We start from the raw sequence: 20000 nt of genomic DNA, 5'->3' as shown, positions 1-20000 counted from the left end.
TTCTGCACCTGGTCGTTGCTTGCAGACCAGTCGCCATCTTTTCTATAGTTACGCTGACTGTGCAGGTCGCGTACTCATGACGTAGTAGTGTAGTGTGTCTTCTAGAAGCCGTGTCAGATTTGTTCTCTTGACCCTTTCGCTTTCTTTGACATCACGTATCCATATCTGTTTCACGGGAGCTTTTGTGAACCCGCGCGGTCGCGCGCATGGTTCCCCCGCATCTTGCTGTGTTGTACGATAATTTGGTACTACGTTATTTTCTTTATCCTTTTCTGGACATCTTGGTCCTTTCCGGGCCTTCTTGTTCAGGTTTTCTTGTCGTTTGTCTTTTGTCTCTTCGTCTTTCAATCGAGTGATTGTTGGAACCAGGTTGCCTACGATGTCTCCTACGACCCTTGTGTGAAGTATTATTGAAGAGCCTTGTTGGCCACATTTTTGGCGACCACGCCAGGATGGCATCGTTAGAATTAGGCGATCTGGAGGCCACGTTTATCAGAAACGGTACGGCGTACGGTTATAAGGAGAATGACCTCAGAGAAATGTCGATGCTCGTTTGGCTGAAGTTAAAGAGAGAAACGAACGAGCGGAAAACCGGTCCGTGGCCCAGCTGCGGGAGGAGTATGATCAGAAGTTGGCCGACATCAAACGTGAGGTCGAGTCGGTATCGCAAGCGGAGGGTCCGCGGAGCAGACTGGCGAGTACCAGTAGTGTTACGAGTCACGTGACTAAGCGTGCGACTATCAAGATGCCGAAATATGACAATCGGCAGTCGATCACCACGTACCTCGAGTTGTTCGAGGACGTGGCCACCCAGAATGGGTTTACCAAGGATGAGTGGCTGATTCGACTGAGAGTGGCGGTGGTGGGGACACGATTGGAGAAGTCGTGTAAAGGTTGCCGTCGTTATGACGACGCAAAGAGAGAGTTGCTGCTCGCCTTCGGCAAGACGCCGGAGAAGGCCTGGCGAGCGCTCACCACGACGCATCAGAACCCGGAAGAGTCCTTTTACCAGTTCTGTGTGCGGATTGCACAAGAGGTCTGCCTGTGGGCCAAGCTCACAGGTGGTGTGGACTGTAGTGGTGGTGCGGGTGATGATGATGACGGTGAGGCTGATGACGATGGATTCGGCGCAGCAGATGAGCGCATCATGGGCGCCCTGATCAAGCAGCTGGTGCTGGAGGCAGGGAGTCCTGAACTCAAGGCGTTTATGCTTGAAAGGAAATGTTACTCGCTGACATTTGCTGACTTTCAAGCGGCAGGTACGTCGTACCAAGAGGCACATGGCCGAGCACGTGGGCATGCGTCAAAGCCCAAGCCCGCACTGGAGGGTGACATAGTGACAGCGAAGTCGTTTCGAGTCACCGTGGATGCTGCTGAGCGAGCCCTCGGCGACCTGGAGTATCAGGAGCGTCAGAAGTATGTGAACCAGAACTGGTTGTGCCGGAACTGTTTGAGATGGGGACATCGCCAGGCTAGATGCAATGAGAGCGCCAAGTGCAACAAGTGCAAGGAGAAGCACCACCCGCTACTGCACCCACCCGGGAGGACTGTGAATGCCGTGTCATTCCGGAATGAGGAGGTGCGCCTAATGACGGCAGTGGTTAAGGTGGTTGGACCCACCGGGAGCAGGAAAGTCCGAGCATTTGTGGACCCAGGTTCCCAGGCATCCTTTGTTTCCACAGCACTGGTTTCGGCCGTTGGAGCCAAGACCCTCAGCCATCAACGAGTGCGTGTGCAGGCATTTGGACATGACGAGTCCATGCAGTCAATGTCAGTCAAGGATATCAGCCTAGTGACGACCGAGCGAACCATCAAGGTCGAGGCCTTTGAGCAAGAGTCGCTGAGTTTGTCTCTGCCGAAACCATCTGCAGGCTGTGTGCAGCGTTGGAAGGAGAGAGGAATAGCGCTGAGTGATGTGGCTACACCTGGGGTCTCGGATGAGATCCATTTAATGATCGGTGCTGACCACGCGTTTGACCTCTTCCAAGAGAAACGGCAGAGTGGTGGAGAGACTGTCTGGCGGACGGACTTTGGCTGGCTGATTGTTGGGCCAGTGTGTGAGCCTGTACCCGGGAAGTCAGCAACGCGCACGGTGGGAGTCGTACAGTCTCAGATCGACCGACTCTGGGAAATGGAAGCGCCTGTGGGTCAGTCCAGCAACTGGCCAGCTTTCCCCATTGCCGTGGAAGACGGTCGTTTCAAGGTCGGGCTGTTATGGGCCAGTGAGGAGCGTCCACCGGACAATCGGTGGCAGGCGTTGGCAGCAGCGAATGCGCAGCTGAAGAAGCTGGGCCCAGACACCCCTGAGAGGCAGCGCTACGACGCAGTTTTGCTGGCCGAATACATGGCGCTGGGCGCAGTTGAAGTCGACCCAGACCCGGAGCAGGATGGGTATTATATGCCTCACCATGCTGTTTTCAAAGCTGAGTCGACAACAACGAAAGTCCGAGTTGTCTTCAATGCCTCAGCAGCGCTGAAGGGTAGGAAATCCCTGAATGATGTTCTGGACCCCGGTCCGTCTCTCCTACCGAGTATTTCTGGTTTGCTGCTGCGTTTCCGAGAGCGGGAAATTGCGATGCAGGCAGATATACGGAAGGCCTTCTTCATGGTCGGCCTGGAGGAAGCTGACCGTCGCTACGTCCGGTTTCTGTGGCCCAATGAGAAGGGCGAGATGACCACGTACCCGTTTGCCATTTGGTGTCAATTGCTCTCCGTTTATTTTGACGGCAATCCTGCAACACCATCTGGATGCCGAAGCAGAGCAGCTTGATCCCAAGTCACGCGAGCAACTGAACCACCTACGTGAAAGTCTCTATGTTGATGACTGCGTGGCCAGTGCATCCACTCCACAGGAAGCTGACGAATTCCGCGCGCAGAGTGTTCACAGCCTGAGTACTGTCGGCATGGATTTGCGCAAGTGGCGCATGAGTACTGATGAAGCCGCAGAAGAGTCTAAGGTCCTTGGCTGTACCTGGACGGTAACTGACGAGCTGTGCTTTCCAGTCGGCAAGACGGATGACGTCAAGTTGCCCTGGACGAAGCGCACGCTACTGAAGGCGGTAGCTTCTATTTACGACCCACTCGGATTCGTGTCGCCATATTCGCTGCAGGGCAAGATCCTGATGCAGGAACTCTGGAAGCTGGCAAGTGGTTGGGATCAGCCGCTGAGTGCAGAGTCAGCGAGTATCGCTATCAAGTGGTGGCAAGACCGTCATCTGCTTCCATCGCTATGTTTCCCACGTTGGCTAGGTGACAGAAGCGACGCGCCTGCAGTGCACCTGTTCTGTGATGCATCGGAGCTCGGTTATGGCTGTTGCATCTACTACGTGTTCGACGGAGTCAGCCGGCTAGTGTTTGCGAAGTCCAAGATGAGCCCGCTGAAAGCTCATACCTTGGCCCGCATGGAGCTGCAAGCAGCGTTCATCGGTGCCCGTTGTCTACAGTTTGTACTGGAGCAGTCATCCGTGTCACCAGCCACTGTGCACGCTTGGTCGGATTCTATGACAGTGATCCAGTGGTTGGCAGCACCGCCGTATCGCTGGAAGACATACGTCTCGAATCGTGTTAGCGAAATTCAAGCCATCGCTAAGCAGCACTCGGTTACGTGGTTGCACTGCCCTGGAGCTGACAACCCAGCTGATATCGCTAGTCGTGGTGCGTCTGTTACGGAGCTGATGGGAGATGTTTGGCAGCAGGGCCCAGCGTGGCTGCGAGATGGTCAGTTGCCGAGGAAGGAAGAACCAGTGCCTACTGACGAGTCGCAGATGGAGCTGCACGTCAAAGCAGTGCTGACACCTGATGCCAAGAACCAGTGGTGGCTTCGTTTGTCCAAGTGGACACGGGTCCAGGGAGTTGTTCGCCGGATGCTTTCCTGGAAGTACAAGGACGCAGCAGTTGTCAGTGCCAAGGCAGATCAGGTGCTGTTGAGAGCTATCCAGGAGGTGTGCTTTCCGGCAGAGTTGTCTGAGCTGCGCAATGGCCGTAGCGTACCGAAGTCGTCGAAGATTGGCCAGTTCAGCCCGTTCCTGGACAACGATGGTCTGATTCGTGCGACACTACGACTGCAGTTTGCCGACTTGGATCCCGACACGACGCACCCAGTACTGCTGGCCAAGCACTACCTGACAAGGCTGATGCTGACGAACGTCCATGTTAGCCGGCTCCACCAGGGTGTGGAGGCGTGCCTTGCGTTTGTGCGCCGCCGGTATCTGATTGTTGGTGGTCGACGCATGTTGCGTGCAGTCAAGGAGAAGTGTGTTGTCTGTCGTCGGGCTGATGCCCCTACTGCGTCTGAGAGAGCTGCACCGCTACCAGCTGATCGTGTGTTGCATCAGCGGCCGTTCTGCGTTGTCGGTGTCGATCACGCTGGCCCGCTGCTCGTCAAGGACCGCGGCGTATCCAGCAAGGTGTGGATTCTATTGTTTGTGTGCGCGACAACACGTGCAGTGCATCTTGAGCTTGTCGAGAGTCTGTCGGAGGAAGAGTTCCTCCTAGCGTATCGTCGTTTCGTCGCGAGATTCGGCAAGCCTACTCTAGTTCGGTCGGATAACGGCACAGCGTTCGCAGCTGCATCCCGACGTCTCGTCAGTTCAGTGGATTGGCGACTGAATGCCCCAGCAGCACCATGGCATGGTGGGTTCTTTGAACGGCTGGTTGCTATTGTCAAGTCCCCACTGCGGCGTGTGTTAGGCAAGTCGCTCCTATCCAAGACGGAGCTACGGACTCTGCTGTCGGAAGTCCAGGATGTCGTCAATGACCGTCCGATCACGTATGTCACGGAGGATGAAGACTTGCCGCTGTCTCCGTCGATGTTGCTGGGTGCTGCTAGTGTCCAGTCTGACTCGAATGCTGAGAGTTGCTTGTCTCACACTGATGCGAACCGTCGTCTGCAGTATCTTTCGCAGCTGAGAGTGCACTTCACTGCCCGATGGACTGAGGAGTATTTGTTGAGCCTCCGCAGTCACCATGACCGCAAGGGTCATTCACTAGCAGTTGGCGATGTCGTGTTCCTGGCAGATCATACCAAGAAGCGTGTGTGCTGGAAGTTGGCCAGAATACTGCAACTGCACACTGGTCGAGATGGCCGTCAGCGTGTCGCGAAGGTCCGAGTGAGCGGACATGAGTTGCTGCGGCCCATTCAGCGCTTGGTGCCGTTGGAGATCTCCAACCGTAATGAGTCACCAACTGCTGATGCTGATAGTGAGCCCGAGGATGTCGAGGATGTCGTGCCTACAAATAGGGCTGATGATCCAGAGGACGTGATTAGTGAGAAAGCCACACTCAAGCCACAGCCACAAGTGCAGCAACCGGTACGCACGCGTACACGTCTTGTGCAACGCCCTCAGAGGTATCGTGAGTGACTTGTGGATGTGTGAGATGTGCTTTGGTGGGGAGGATGTCGCAGACCGATACATTCTCTGTTTCGAGTTGTTTGCATGTGTATGTTGTGAGTGGATCACGATAGATTGAGACGCTCGAATTATTGCTAGAGTTTCTTACCTGAGATGTATTTTCGCTGCGATTGAAGTTCTGCTGCAGAAGTGTTAGGATTATTTACCACTACCTGACAGGGTTTGCTGTCACCCAGCGTCGGGTGCTAACACCCTCTGACAGGTGTAACCCTTCAGCTTCATTCTTTTCTTCTTTCTTTCACAACCGTATTTTGAATATTTCTGTTTGTTTGATTTTGTTCTGCACCTGGTCGTTGCTTGCAGACCAGTCGCCATCTTTTCTATAGTTACGCTGACTGTGCAGTCGCGTACTCATGACGTAGTAGTGTAGTGTGTCTTCTAGAAGCCGTGTCAGATTTGTTCTCTTGACCCTTTCGCTTTCTTTGACATCACGTATCCATATCTGTTTCACGGGAGCTTTTGTGAACCCGCGCGGTCGCGCGCATGGTTCCCCCGCATCTTGCTGTGTTGTACGATAATTTGGTACTACGTTATTTTCTTTATCCTTTTCTGGACATCTTGGTCCTTTCCGGGCCTTCTTGTTCAGGTTTTCTTGTCGTTTGTCTTTTGTCTCTTCGTCTTTCAATCGAGTGATTGTTGGAACCAGGTTGCCTACGATGTCTCCTACGACCCTTGTGTGAAGTATTATTGAAGAGCCTTGTTGGCCACAGTGACTGAGTGACTCGGTGACTCAGCGACTCGGTGACTGAGTGACTCGGTGACTGAGTGACTCGGTGACTGAGTGACTGAGTGACTCAGTGACTGAGTGACTCAGTGACTCAGTGACTCAATACAGCGCAGCACTATACACTATACAGTATACTGTAAAGCAGACATTTTCGGTGGTGTCATGTTTCCGGTATTCTCCAAAATCGGCGGTTCGGTGCAGGGAAATTTTCGGTAAAACCCGTTTTCCAGGTAAGTGTACTAGTACTACATGTATACAGTATGGGTTGTACCGAAATTTTCGGTGCGTTTTATTATCGGTAAAAATTGTTGGCACCGAAGTTACCGAAAATCAAACACCACCGAAAAGTTCTGCTTTGAAAGTATACACTCACATCAAGGTCGCTGTTCGTCAACATCTCCTTGCTAAGACGCTGCACATGACGTGCTCTGAACACAAACAGAAAAAAACAAGAACGGGCACACACACACGCGCGCACACAAACACAAACACACAACACATACACACACACACACACATGCACATACACACGTCCAATGACCACACATACACATACACACACACGCAGGCGCGCACGCACCCAAAACCGAGCATGCGTGGTTGAACACTAGCGTACAGAAATGCAAAACAGAGTACAAATTTTACATCAGAGTGCACATTGTATAACATTTTCTCACGAGACGAGCAAAGCATGACATCATCATAAAAATTATAGTATGCTTACCGTGCTTCCTCTCTCACTCTCATTTAGAAAAGCGATCCTGTCAGCTTTTCTATTATTGTGTTCACATGGCAAGAAAAACGACACCGCTATGCTACGTAACTTTCTACGTAAAGTGCTCGGTATTTCACTTAGGCTACGTAAGTCTCTACGTAAGGTGCTCGGTATTAGATCTACCAGCGGGTGGTAGCCGCGTGCTGTGCACGTGCACGGCAGACATTGTGTTGCAGTGCAGTCCGTGTTCGGATGTACATGCGCAAGGAACTTCCTTCTTTGGAACTGCTTCTTGTATGAGCTGTTTCGGATATTTCGACTCCTGGCCTGGCTTATTTCGTTTCGGTGCTGCTGAGACCTCCTTTCGCGGAATATTACTGACAGGTGAGTTGACCAGTTCCCTTTGATTCATTTGCTTGTGTTCACTCTTTCATTTACGAAAAGTGTGCTGATTTTGGGCGGAATGCAATAAATAATGGAAAAGCTGACAGGATCTCTTTTCTAAATTATTTAGCTTTTCCGCTGCCGAGGCCTCCTTTTACGGAATACTCGATGACAGGTGATTTCTGAGTTGACCGGTTTCCTTCGATTCATTTGCTTATGCTCACCCTTTCATTTACGGAAACGTGGGCTGATTTTATTCGGATTTAGATCCATTTTTATCTCTTTGCCCTTGCCTACAGTGTGCGAAGAAGGCGAGTTCACCTTCTTGACGGTAAGGCTTGTGTTAGATGTGTTGTCGAAATACTCATATTCATTGTACATTGGTACGTTACAAGTAAGGCACTGGTCAGTGGCATACTATCGTTGGCAGTTCCCAATCTGGAGGGAAAGGTTCAAGGACCCATTGACCGAATTTGCAAAATAAATTCGCATATCAGGGAAAATCTCCATTGTGGATAGGTTCAGTAAACTTGTTTGCTTCATACGAAACAAGCCAATGGGAGCAGTCTCGTCTCGTGAAGATCTCGTACTTGTATGATTGGATTTGTTTACTCGAGTCTGGGCTGTTTGATTTATTATTTGTAAGTACCGCCGAGATTGCACTGCCCCAAATAAAGTTTCGTGCCGCCAAAGCAAGAATTACGATCTGCAATCTGTTTGTAGTACATGTACCTGCAAGAATGTGCTGCACATGTATCGTACTTTCTCTGTTGCTGTTTCAGTTGCCGTCATGTTTCTAAAGAAAGGTTCAGTAGAGAGGTTCTGCAAAACGAAAATTCGAACGAAGTTTCGCGACAGTCCTTGCGAAAGTGTGTACGAATTTTGCGTTCTGCACATTTTCGTAGTTTGCGCGGGCCAAGTGCACGTACGCCATGACCCGATCTCACGAATTTTCCTACGACAGTTAATTTCGCGTTCCCTGCAAGTTTCGTGTCCAAAGTTGCGAAAGTTCGTGCGAAGTTTCGCACTTCATGAAGTAGAACGAAAGGTTGTACGCATTTTCGTTTTGCAGAACCTCTCTACGACTCATTTGTTTCATACGAGACGAGTCAATGAGTTGGTGTGGCTTAGAATCTTTCGCTGTGGAAGAAATCTATTCGTATGTCTATTGGAGAAATCATTGTATTCACTGGTTATAAATAGGTTAAGACAAACTCATAGAGTTAATACCATCGGTCCCTTGGTGTTCGTCCTAAAGAGGTTCGACTGGATATCATTCATACTCACCAAAAGATGTGTAAGATTTTATTATTATGGAGTGCCTTGTTTATCTCTCAGTACCTCCAACCATAGCCTTGCCCCTTTTATCCTCAGGATCAGTGTAGTTGTTGGAACGAGGTGTCGGACTCAGCAATGTATTTTGTTTACATTTTAATACATGTTTATTGTTCCTCCTTTGCTGTGTTGTTTTAGAATATCGTGGACCAACAGTTTGAAGTCATTGAACTACTTCCAAAAGTTCTATCGACAACAACAGGATTACGATTTCAGTGCAATATGATGCAGGATGACCTTATCACGATAAACCAATGATTATAAACCATTTTAAACACAGAATCAACAAAAAACATCTGCGACACGCACCTGGTTACATTTCTCAAATAAATCTGATCGAGGGTGGGGAAATCTGAAATATCTGAAAGGCAAGACAATTTTATGACAGAGTCATGAAATTCTGCTACAGCAACATGCACAGAATGACCTCCGTATAAAAAAAGTATCACCGCGGTCCACCACTACGTACTCACATGTTTCCCCGTAGAAGAACATGCTATGCCATTTTCTGCAAGAAAAGGCTTGCACATCAAGGCGTATAATACGGTATTGATATGATCAAGAGTACATAAACCGTTTATGTACTCTATTATTATTATTATTTTATTTATTTTACTAGGGTGTTTCCCACAGACCTATGGTCTTCTTACGGGAGCCCCTAGAAAGGTTAAGCATGAACGAACAAATGGGCGATGTGAAGGCCATCATTTAGTTTAAATTTACATATTGATATAGTATAGGGCATTCCATTGATTGGTGACAGAAAAAACAAAAGAAATTATAGCAATAAAAACTGCTTCATGGCAGTTTTCTAAAAAAAGTTATTGTGTTCTAGTCCATGGACCACGTCTAAAAAGTAAGAAATTAACGAAATGTGATAGCCGAAAATTAAAATTTCACACAAAACCTCACAATAATCACACACAGAATGAAAAGCTACATGTAGAAGACCTTTTCCCCTCGTGATCCTCTTTCCTATGCATGCATGACATGCATGTTGCCAATTGTTGGTGCAGTACAAGTTTAGTGTTGAAAGCAGCATTTCAAGTGTTGTGATTATTGTGAGGTTTTGTGTGAAATTTTAATTTTCGGCTATCACATTTCGTTAATTTCTTACTTTTTAGACGTGGTCCATGGACTAGAACACAATAACTTTTTTTAGAAAACTGCCATGAAGCAGTTTTTATTGCTATAATACGGACTGCATCGTTCTCATCCGGACACTGCGCAGTGTAAACCGCAAACACATACGAGCAGACACAGAACATACGTGTGTCCACGGAGGCATAGAACATAATTAGCCCATTGTGCAATGATGTAATTTGCACCGCGAACACCCCACACAGCCACCTGGGCATGGTCGTCTGGGGTGTTGAACAGTGCATTGCTGATCCCAGTGTACTCACATAACACCCCACACAGCCACCTGGGCATGGTCGTCTGCGGTGTTGAACAGTGCATTGCTGATCCCAGCGTACTCACATAACACCCCACACAGCCACCTGGGCATGGTCGTCTGGGGTGTTGAACAGTGCATTGCTGATCCCATTGTACTCACATAACACCCCACACAGCCACCTGGGCATGGTCGTCTGCGGTGTTGAACAGTGCATTGCTGATCCCAGTGTACTCACATAACACCCCACACAGCCACCTGGGCATGGTCGTCTGCGGTGTTGAACAGTGCATTGCTGATCCCAGTGTACTCACATAACACCCCACACAGCCACCTGGGCATGGTCGTCTGCGGTGTTGAACAGTGCATTGCTGATCCCAGCGTACTCACATAACACCCCACACAGCCACCTGGGCATGGTCGTCTGCGGTGTTGAACAGTGCATTGCTGATCCCAGTGTACTCACATAACACCCCACACAGCCACCTGGGCAAAGTCGTCTGCGGTGTTGAACAGTGCATTGCTGATCCCAGCGTACTCACATAACACCCCACACAGCCACCTGGGTATGGTCGTCTGCGGTGTTGAACAGTGCATTGCTGATCCCAGCGTACTCACATAACACCCCACACAGCCACCTGGGCATGGTCGTCTGGGGTGTTGAACAGTGCATTGCTGATCCCAGTGTACTCACATGCATTACTCACACCTTCCATATTTGGCAATGCACAATGGGCTTATTGTCAGGGCTGTTACTTTCTGGGAGTAGAAACCCGAACAAGTCAACAAGTCAACGAGTCGGGGGGGGGGGGGGGTAGACGGACCTGCCCGGATTAGGGACGCCCGAATTATTTGTACATTGCACACAACCCTACTAAGGAAGAGTTTGACAGGAAGCAGGAAGGAGCAACGACATAAAAACGTCAGGGGCCATTGTGGCTGTGCCAGTGAGGTGCACCTAGCTCAGCCGACAGACTGTCTCTCGGCTTCATTGCCAAGCCCACGCACTGAAGAAAGAGAGCCTTGAAAAAGGGGAAACAGCGGAGAGAAATGAATAGAAAAGAAAAGAGGAAAAGGACATAAGGGATACGAGTTAATTAAGAGTAACCGTCCACCACTGTAACTAGATACTATATACAGTCAGAAAGTGCAACAACACTCGTATCCTTATGTCCTTTTTTTCCTTTCTATACAGTCAACTTCGCTAATAACGACTGCGGATATAACAACAATTCGTGAATAACGACAGAATTTCCATGCCCAGAGCAAAGTCCCATCTTACTGTAATACATATAATGAGAGTTCGGGTATAGGGACACTTCGCGAATAATGACACTTTTCTGATGCCCCGCCGCCGAGTGTCGTTATACGTAAAGTTGACTGTATTTATTATTGGCTCAACATCCGACTTTCAAAAAGAAAACATGAAAAGAAATGCAAAAAGAATCTGCAGAGTTTCACGCTGTACCTTTCTGTAGAATCGAGGTATGTGCTGGTAAGTGGATGCTGCAGCGGCGGCAGCAGTCGGCGTATGCCAGTCAGCAATGCACTGCGCCGTCATCTGCTCCACGTCCGCCTCCGATGCGGCCGACACTGCAGCCGGTAGCCCGGCACCATCACCATCACCATCACCACCACCATCATCACCAGCACCACCATCACCAGCACTGGTACTGGTACCTGGATCAGAACAAAAGCGAACGCAGAGTCTTTTTTTTGAACAAGCAACGAGGGAGAATGAAGTTGAAGACACCACTGCAGCTGTACTTATGGTTGATAAATATGGTGGTAAAGACACACCTGGTAATATGGCGGTAAACGCACGCCTGCCCACACACGCTCTCTAGGCTACAAAAAAAAGTCGCAATCGAGCTATGTCGTTGCTGTGTCATCATCTATGTGCCATGCGCTACTTGATGTACCAGCCTGCTATGCCGGATACTGCCAGCGACGAGGGGACAATACAGTAAAACCTGTCAAGGTGACCACCTGTCCTAGAAGACCACCTGTCCTAGAAGACCACCTGTCCTAGAAGACCACCTGTCCTAGAAGACCACCTGTCCTAGAAGACCACCTGTCCTAGAAGACCACCTGTCCTAGAAGACTACCTGTCCTAGAGGACCACCTGTCCTAGAAGACCACCTGTCCTAGAAGACCACCTGTCCTAGAAGACCACCTGTCCTAGAAGACCACCTGTCCTAGAAGACCACTGCAACAAGGATCAAGGGATGCTATTACCTGTCAAATGACCCTGGATAAGGAGACCACCTGGTAACAGAGACCACGTTTTGAAGGCCCCTGGAGCCGTCGTCTCAGACAGGTTTCACTGTAGTTTTAATAGTGCAATCAACTGGACAAGCTGCATCCACATACAATTAAATACTTTATTAAATTAGAAGAAGAAAAGAGGACCAAAGAGCTACAAGTTACGTTATAATATCCACAAACACCACTGCAGTTACTTTACAATAAGCTCATGCGATAACATTGCACGACACTGACCGACGGTACTGACGTTCTACACATAACTGGCAATCAGCTCTAGCACATCTCAGCTCTAGCGCATCTTGTAATGTAACTGCAGTGGTGTTAGTGGATATTATAGCGTAACTTGTAGCTCTTTGGCCCTCTTTTCTTCTTATAAATGAATCCTTGGCTCTCCACCCGAGCCTAATTTACTAAAATTAGTAACAAAAATTCTGCTAGAAGAAATATGTAGACAGTCAAAAACCCTGGTACTGTATATATTCAAATTTTCGGCAGCTATTAAATTTCGGCTATATTCGGCACCGACCCAAAACGCCTAAATTAAAACGCCGATGAAATTTTTCACAGCATCTGTCGCACTATACCATGTACCATGCCTTCTACCCCAAGCCGAAAATAAATCGCCGCCGAAATGTCAAAAATCGTGAAGTGCCGAAATTGTGCAGCGCCGAAATTTTGTATATTTACAGTATGTCGATCCAGCTTGTACTATTGATTGCGTTTTGAAACTAGAGTCTTTCTCATTTTCTTTTTCACTGTGAACACAGCTCTGCTGGGAAACATGTGGCCAAGAACAACACAAAACAAGACACAGAGGTTGTAGGAAATACGTGACCGACGCACTGAGAGCCACTCGACCAACCAGAGGTCTCGGCGCTAGCCTCGCAATCAGGCATCGGGAGCGTGTACAACGAAGGGAATGGCGGGGTGGCGGGGTGAATCATTGAATGCATTCGATGAATATTTTCGGCGAAGTAAAGACACTTTGACTCATGTCGACTCCCAGGAAATGCAGCGCACGTTGCCGAACCTTATCCAGCTGGGTGCAGACAGAACAACACTGCAGCCGTTGAAGTATCCGGTCATAGTAACGACGAATCACGAGCATGACCGACAAGACTGTTGGGTGACAGCCAGGTGGGTATTCGGCAAGTGACGGGAGTCGTCCACACCACTCGCCAATGCATTGCCGGATCACCAAGATCACTCATAGATCAGATCATTTCTGTACGCTAGTGCTCAACCACGCAGGCGCGCACGCACCCAAAACCGAGCATGCGTGGTTGAGCACTAGCGTACAGAAATGCAAAACAGAGTACATATTTTACATCAGAGTGAACATTGTATAACATTTTCTCACGAGACGAGCAAAGCATGACAATGACATCATCATAATAATTACAGTAAGCTTACCGTGCTTCCTCTCTCACTCTCATACGGACTGCATCGTTCTCATCCGGACACTGAACAGTGTAAACCGCAAACACATACGAGCAGACACAGAACATACGTGTGTCCACGGAGGCATAGAACATTATAAGCCCATTGTGCAATGATGTAATTTGTACCATGAACACCCCACACAGCCACCTGGGCATGGTCGTCTGCGGTGTTGAACAGTGCATTGCTGATCCCAGTGTACTCACATAACACCCCACACAGCCGCCTGGGCATGGTCGTCTGCGGTGTTGAACAGTGCATTGCTGATCCCAGCGTACTCACATAACACCCCACACAGCCACCTAGTACCTGGGCATGGTCGTCTACGGTGTTGAACAGTGCATTGCTGATCCCAGCGTACTCACATAACACCCCACACAGCCACCTGGGCATGGTCGTCTGCGGTGTTGAACAGTGCATTGCTGATCCCAGCGTACTCACATAACTCCCCACACAGCCACCTGGGCATGGTCGTCTACGGTGTTGAACAGTGCATTGCTGATCCCAGCGTACTCACAAAACACCCCACACAGCCACCTGGGCATGGTCGTCTGCGGTGTTGAACAGTGCATTGCTGATCCCAGCGTACTCACATAACACCCCACACAGCCACCTGGGCATAGTCGTCTACGGTGTTGAACAGTGCATTGCTGGTCCCAGTGTACTCACATGCATTACTCATACCTTCCATATTTGGCAATGCACAATGGGCTTATTGTCAGGGCTGTTACTTTCTGGGAGTAGAAACCCGAACAAGTCAACAAGTCAACGAGTCGGGGGGGGGGGGGGGGTAGACGGACCTGCCCGGATTAGGGACGCCCGAATTATTTGTACATTGCACACAACCCTACTAAGGAAGAGTTTGACAGGAAGCTGGAAGGAGCAACGACATAAAAACGTTAGGGGCCATGGTGGCTGTGCCAGTGAGGTGCACCTAGCTCAGCCGACAGACTGTCTCTCGGCTTCATTGCCAAGCCCACGCACTGAAGAAAGAGAGCCTTGAAAAAGGGGAAACAGCGGAGAGAAAGGAATAGAAAAGAAAAGAGGAAAAGGACATAAGGGATACAAGTTAATTAAGAGTAACCGTCCACCACTGTAACTAGATACTATAATTATACAGTCAGAAAGTGCAACAACACTCGTATCCTTATGTCCTTTTTTTTCCTTTCTATACAGTCAACTTCGTTAATAACGACTGCGGATATAACAACAATTCGTGAATAACGACAGAATTTCCATGCCCAGAGCAAAGTCCCATCTAACTGTAATACATATAATGAGAGTTCGGGTATAGGGACACTTCGCGAATAATGACACTTTTCTGATGCCCCGCCGAGTGTCGTTATACGCAAAGTTCACTGTATTTATTATTTGCTCAACATCCGAGTTTCAAAAAGAAGACATGAAAAGAAATGCAAAAGAATCTGCAGAGTTTCACACTGTACCTTTCTGTAGAATCGAGGTATGTGCTGGTAAATGGATGCTGCAGCGGCGGCAGCAGTCGGCGTGTGCCAGTCGGCAATGCACTGCGCCGTCATCTGCTCCACGTCCGCCTCCGATGCGGCCGACACTGCAGCCGGTAGCCCGGCACCATCACCACCAGCATCATCACCATCACTGGTACTGGTACCTGGATCAGAACAAAAGCGAACGCAGAGTCTTTTTTTTGAACAAGCAACGAGGGGACAATACAGTAAAACCTGTCAAGGTGACCACCTGTCCTAGAAGACCACCTGTCCTAGAAGACCACCTGTCCTAGAAGACCACCTGTCCTAGAAGACCACCTGTCCTAGAAGACCACCTGTCCTAGAAGACCACCTGTCCTAGAAGACCACCTGTCCTAGAAGACCACCTGTCCTAGAAGACCACCTGTCCCAGAAGACCACCTGTCCTAGAAGACCACCTGTCCTAGAAGACCACCTGTCCTAGAAGACCACCTGTCCTAGAAGACCACCTGTCCCAGAAGACCACCTGTGCTTCTAGAAGACCACCTGTCCTAGAAGACCACCTGTCCTAGAAGACCACCTGTCCTAGAAGACCACCTGTCCTAGAAGACCACCTGTCCTAGAAGACCACCTGTCCTAGAAGACCACCTGTCCTAGAAGACCACCTGTCCTAGAAGACCACCTGTCCTAGAAGACCACCTGTCCTAGAAGACCACCTGTCCTAGAAGACCACCTGTCCTAGAAGACCACTGCAACAAGGATCAAGGGATGCTATTACCTGCCAAATGACCCTCGATAAGGAGACCACCTGGTAACAGAGACCACATTTTGAAGGTCCCTGGAGCGGTCGTCTCAGACAGGTTTGACTGTAGTTTCAATAGTGCAATCAACTGGACAAGCTGCTGCATACACATACAATTAAATACTTTAGTAAATTAGAAGAAGAAAAAGAGGACCAAAGAGCTACAAGTTACGCTATAATATCCACAAACACCACTGCAGTTACTTTACAATAAGCTTTTGCGATAACATTGCACAACACTGACCGACGGTACTGACGTTCTACACCTAACTGGCAATCAGCTCTAGCACATCTCAGCTCTAGCGCATCTTGTAATGTAACTGGTGGTGTTAGTGGATATTATAGCGTAACTTGTAGCTCTTTGGCCCTCTTTTCTTCTTATAAATGAATCCTTGGCTCTCCACCCGAGCCTAATTTACTAAAATTAGTAACAAAAATTCTGCTAGAAGAAATATGTAGACAGTCAAAAACCCTGGTACTGTATATATTCAAATTTTCGGCAGCTATTAAATTTCGGCTATATTCGGCACCGACCCAAAACGCCTAAATTAAAACGCCGATGAAATTTTTCACAGCATCTGTCGCACTATACCATGTACCATGCCTTCTACCCCAAGCCGAAAATAAATCGCCGCCGAAATGTCAAAAATCGTGAAGTGCCGAAATTGTGCAGCGCCGAAATTTTGTATATTTACAGTATGTCGATCCAGCTTGTACTATTGATTGCGTTTTGAAACTAGAGTCTTTCTCATTTTCTTTTTCACTGTGAACACAGCTCTGCTGGGAAACATGTGGCCAAGAACAACACAAAACAAGACACAGAGGTTGTAGGAAATACGTGACCGACGCACTGAGAGCCACTCGACCAACCAGAGGTCTCGGCGCTAGCCTCGCAATCAGGCATCGGGAGCGTGTACAACGAAGGGAATGGCGGGGTGGCGGGGTGAATCATTGAATGCATTCGATGAATATTTTCGGCGAAGTAAAGACACTTTGACTCATGTCGACTCCCAGGAAATGCAGCGCACGTTGCCGAACCTTATCCAGCTGGGTGCAGACAGAACAACACTGCAGCCGTTGAAGTATCCGGTCATAGTAACGACGAATCACGAGCATGACCGACAAGACTGTTGGGTGACAGCCAGGTGGGTATTCGGCAAGTGACGGGAGTCGTCCACACCACTCGCCAATGCATTGCCGGATCACCAAGATCACTCGCTGCATGGCTAACTGTGCCGCATGTTGCCAATTTCAGTCCGTTCTTTTGTGCAAACTAATCGTCGCCAAAGAAATCCAACCCTTGAAAGTAGCGCCAAGGCTCATACGGCTCATGCGGCCCTCGGACCAGTTTTGGGAACATGCATGATGTACTGGTTAATGAAATGGAGACGTGGCACTAGTTTTTGGCTCGCGGGTTGGCAATAGTTTTGGCTCGCGGGTTGGCACTAGTTTTGGCTCGCGGGTTGGCACTAGTTTTGGCTCGCGGGTTGGCACTAGTTTTGGCTCGCGGGTTGGCACTAGTTTTTTGGATTTCTTTGCCCAAGACTGTATGTGCATGGAAACAAAATAATTAAAACAAACAAAACGTAAAAAAAATACACAAGTAGCTGAATTGCTTCACCGTACCCTTAGTAGGGTGTTCGGACGATTTTGAAAGTTGCTCCAATCTCCTCGATTTTAGTCTCATTGGAAAGAGTAGGATAAACTAGCCGGGAAATATATGAGGTTTGTCTAAATTCCGACCAGACGTTCAAGAGTTATGATCGTTTGAAGTGCGCTTGTTGGCACTTTTTCTGGAACAGTTTTGATGCAGGCCAGTGGCACAAAACCGGGAAATTCAAAACCAACTAGAACAAGGTGAAAATCAATTTCGTTCAGGGTCTTTCAAATTTCCACAGATGATAGCCAATAGAGAGCTTCCATCACTTGACCAATTTTTTGGTATTCCAATTAGCCAAATTCAAATTACGCCCATAGCAACCACCATAGCAACGCGTACAAATTAGTCGAAATAGATGCGAAAGATGTAACCCTTCACAGGCTGAAGCTAATTGGAATACGGGTACTACAAAGACACATCACCAGGAGGAGATTACAGTTATCTACCCCATGTAGATGAAGCATCCAAGAAAATAACATACGCACTCAGCCGAGACGGCACCCGCACCCGGGCATGTTGCGCCGCGGGACCGGATGCATGCAGCCAATTAACAGGTATGCTGCACCATTTCAACACGATGTAAGCTTCAGCCAGGCCAAGGCAGCAGCAGTCCTGCTAATCATCAGCTTTAGAAGGACAACTTGCTCCCAGTCATATACGGCGCGTGCAGCACTTCGGGGCAATTGGTGTCGCACGTCACATGTAATTCATTCATACGATTCGCACAATCAACAGACAGTTCATTTATCGGATGATTGTGCAAGCGTAATTTGGATGTAAATTATAAAGTCGACAAATACACTGGTCCTACATCATGTACATTGCCCATGCTATGTGGATGACAATGTACTCCAGACACGGTGCATACGGCATTGCGTAGCTGCACTGCGTTAGCGCGCTGCAATTTTGAAAATCCTCTGAGTGTCAATTCTGTGCAGATTTTCAGCTGCATATTGAACGCAGTATTGGCAGGAAATCTGCTCTTGACCAATTTGTCTGCACAATGGCTTTCTCCACTCTCCAGATACAGCGACCAGAGATTTATCTGATGTGGTAGCTCAGCGAAACTACAAATAAACAGCACTACAGCCAAGTCCATCAACTCCATGTACATGTACATGTACATGATTGTACATGTACTCCATACATTTGGTATCCTGGCGCAAATCGATCGCTCATAGAACAAGAAGACAGCATCGTACAACCTCCAAATTTCACACACTGCGTAGTTTTTCGACGCTGAAGACGATGGAATAGTCGCCGGCGTTGCGACCGGCCCAGAACAGGCCGAAATCGATACCCTGAAGTTGCGCAGGGCATAACATTGCTAAAATTCGTCGTGTGGAAACGGGACTTACGGTCTCAACAGCAGAGACATCTCCTCTTTCCAACAAAGAAACAAACTCGTCCTGAGCTGCTAAAATTTTACCTTGCCAAGGCAAGAAGCACAGTGATGTACGATTGTGCCACGGACCCCGTACAAAACTGTTTCCACTCAAAATGCGCCTGGGTTCGAGCACCGAACACCCTACCCTTAGCTTCGACGAATTGCTGCAGCCTTTGCTCCCAGGACATCGTTGCCATATTCTGTGTGTGTGTGTGTGGCACAAGCTGATTGTAGCCCGCGTGGTATTAGCTACTAGCCACTATTGTAGGCCAATAATTGGTACCTGATGGAGAGATCCTCGCTCGCGAGCTGAGATCAGCACCACACGCAGGTAATACGTTGTTCAGTCCTGCAGCCGGCTACATTGCTACAGTGCGCTCACGTACGCCTACAAGTAGATGCGCTGCCGTCAGAGACCCCGGAGCAGCAGCGGGTTGTTGGAGAGAAATGACATGGAGAGAGTGGCTCTTGAAAGTTTGGAGTCACAGTTTTGTCCCCAGCAATGCACAAGCTGCTGTTGCCTTACTTCACAACGACCACACTGGCACTGCTTGCGGCGTTGAACGTCTGCAAAAAAAACTCTCCAGTCCCAGGCTCCGCACTGGGCCATTGGTTGAATCGTATTGTTTTGATTGACATTGCAGCGAACAATTTTAGCTGGTTGAAACTCGCCTCAGTTCTCATCATCCTAGTCTTTGCATGTAGTTGCGTAGGCAAGGTTGTTTTATCAGCGCGCGCTCAGCAGTCAGAAGAAATAAGTTTTGCGATCAAAAGATTCAAAACACAAAACAAACGCGCTTTCCGCGGGCCATGGCCAGATGACGGCCCAGCGGCCAGATCTGCACGACTCACCGGTCTACGCTGCGGGTGAGTACTACTAGTACTACAATAGACCGATCCCCTTATTATTGTCTGGGTTCGAGCAAGGGGGCAACTCCGCAGTCGCGTGGGATCCTGCTGCACACACGCGACCAACCCCACCACGACTGTGCGTGACTTCTCGCATGCGAAGTGCAGAGCACACGAGATC

The 20000-nt window shown here is 48.8% G+C and overlaps 1 protein-coding gene across 1 annotated transcript in view; it reads right to left on the bottom strand.

The window, feature by feature from the left end:
- LOC135827484 (serine/threonine-protein phosphatase 2A regulatory subunit B'' subunit gamma-like) overlaps positions 1–19687 on the bottom strand; it is a 70134-nt gene extending 50447 nt beyond the window's left edge. The window contains exons 1-4 of the mRNA XM_065339975.1: positions 19116–19687; positions 15122–15306; positions 13650–13699; positions 6512–6566 (exon numbers count right to left, since the gene is read on the bottom strand). Coding sequence (XP_065196047.1) covers positions 6512–6566; positions 13650–13699; positions 15122–15306; positions 19116–19167 — 342 coding nt within the window. The 5' untranslated portion in view covers positions 19168–19687. The remainder of the gene's footprint in view (positions 1–6511; positions 6567–13649; positions 13700–15121; positions 15307–19115) is intronic.
- Between the last annotated feature and the right edge of the window lie 313 nt (positions 19688–20000).

Source organism: Sycon ciliatum, chromosome 11 (assembly GCF_964019385.1).
Source record: "Sycon ciliatum chromosome 11, ocSycCili1.1, whole genome shotgun sequence".
Taxonomy (NCBI): domain Eukaryota; kingdom Metazoa; phylum Porifera; class Calcarea; order Leucosolenida; family Sycettidae; genus Sycon; species Sycon ciliatum.
Note: the sequence above shows the minus strand (reverse complement) of the source record. Positions and strands in the feature narration are given on the sequence as shown.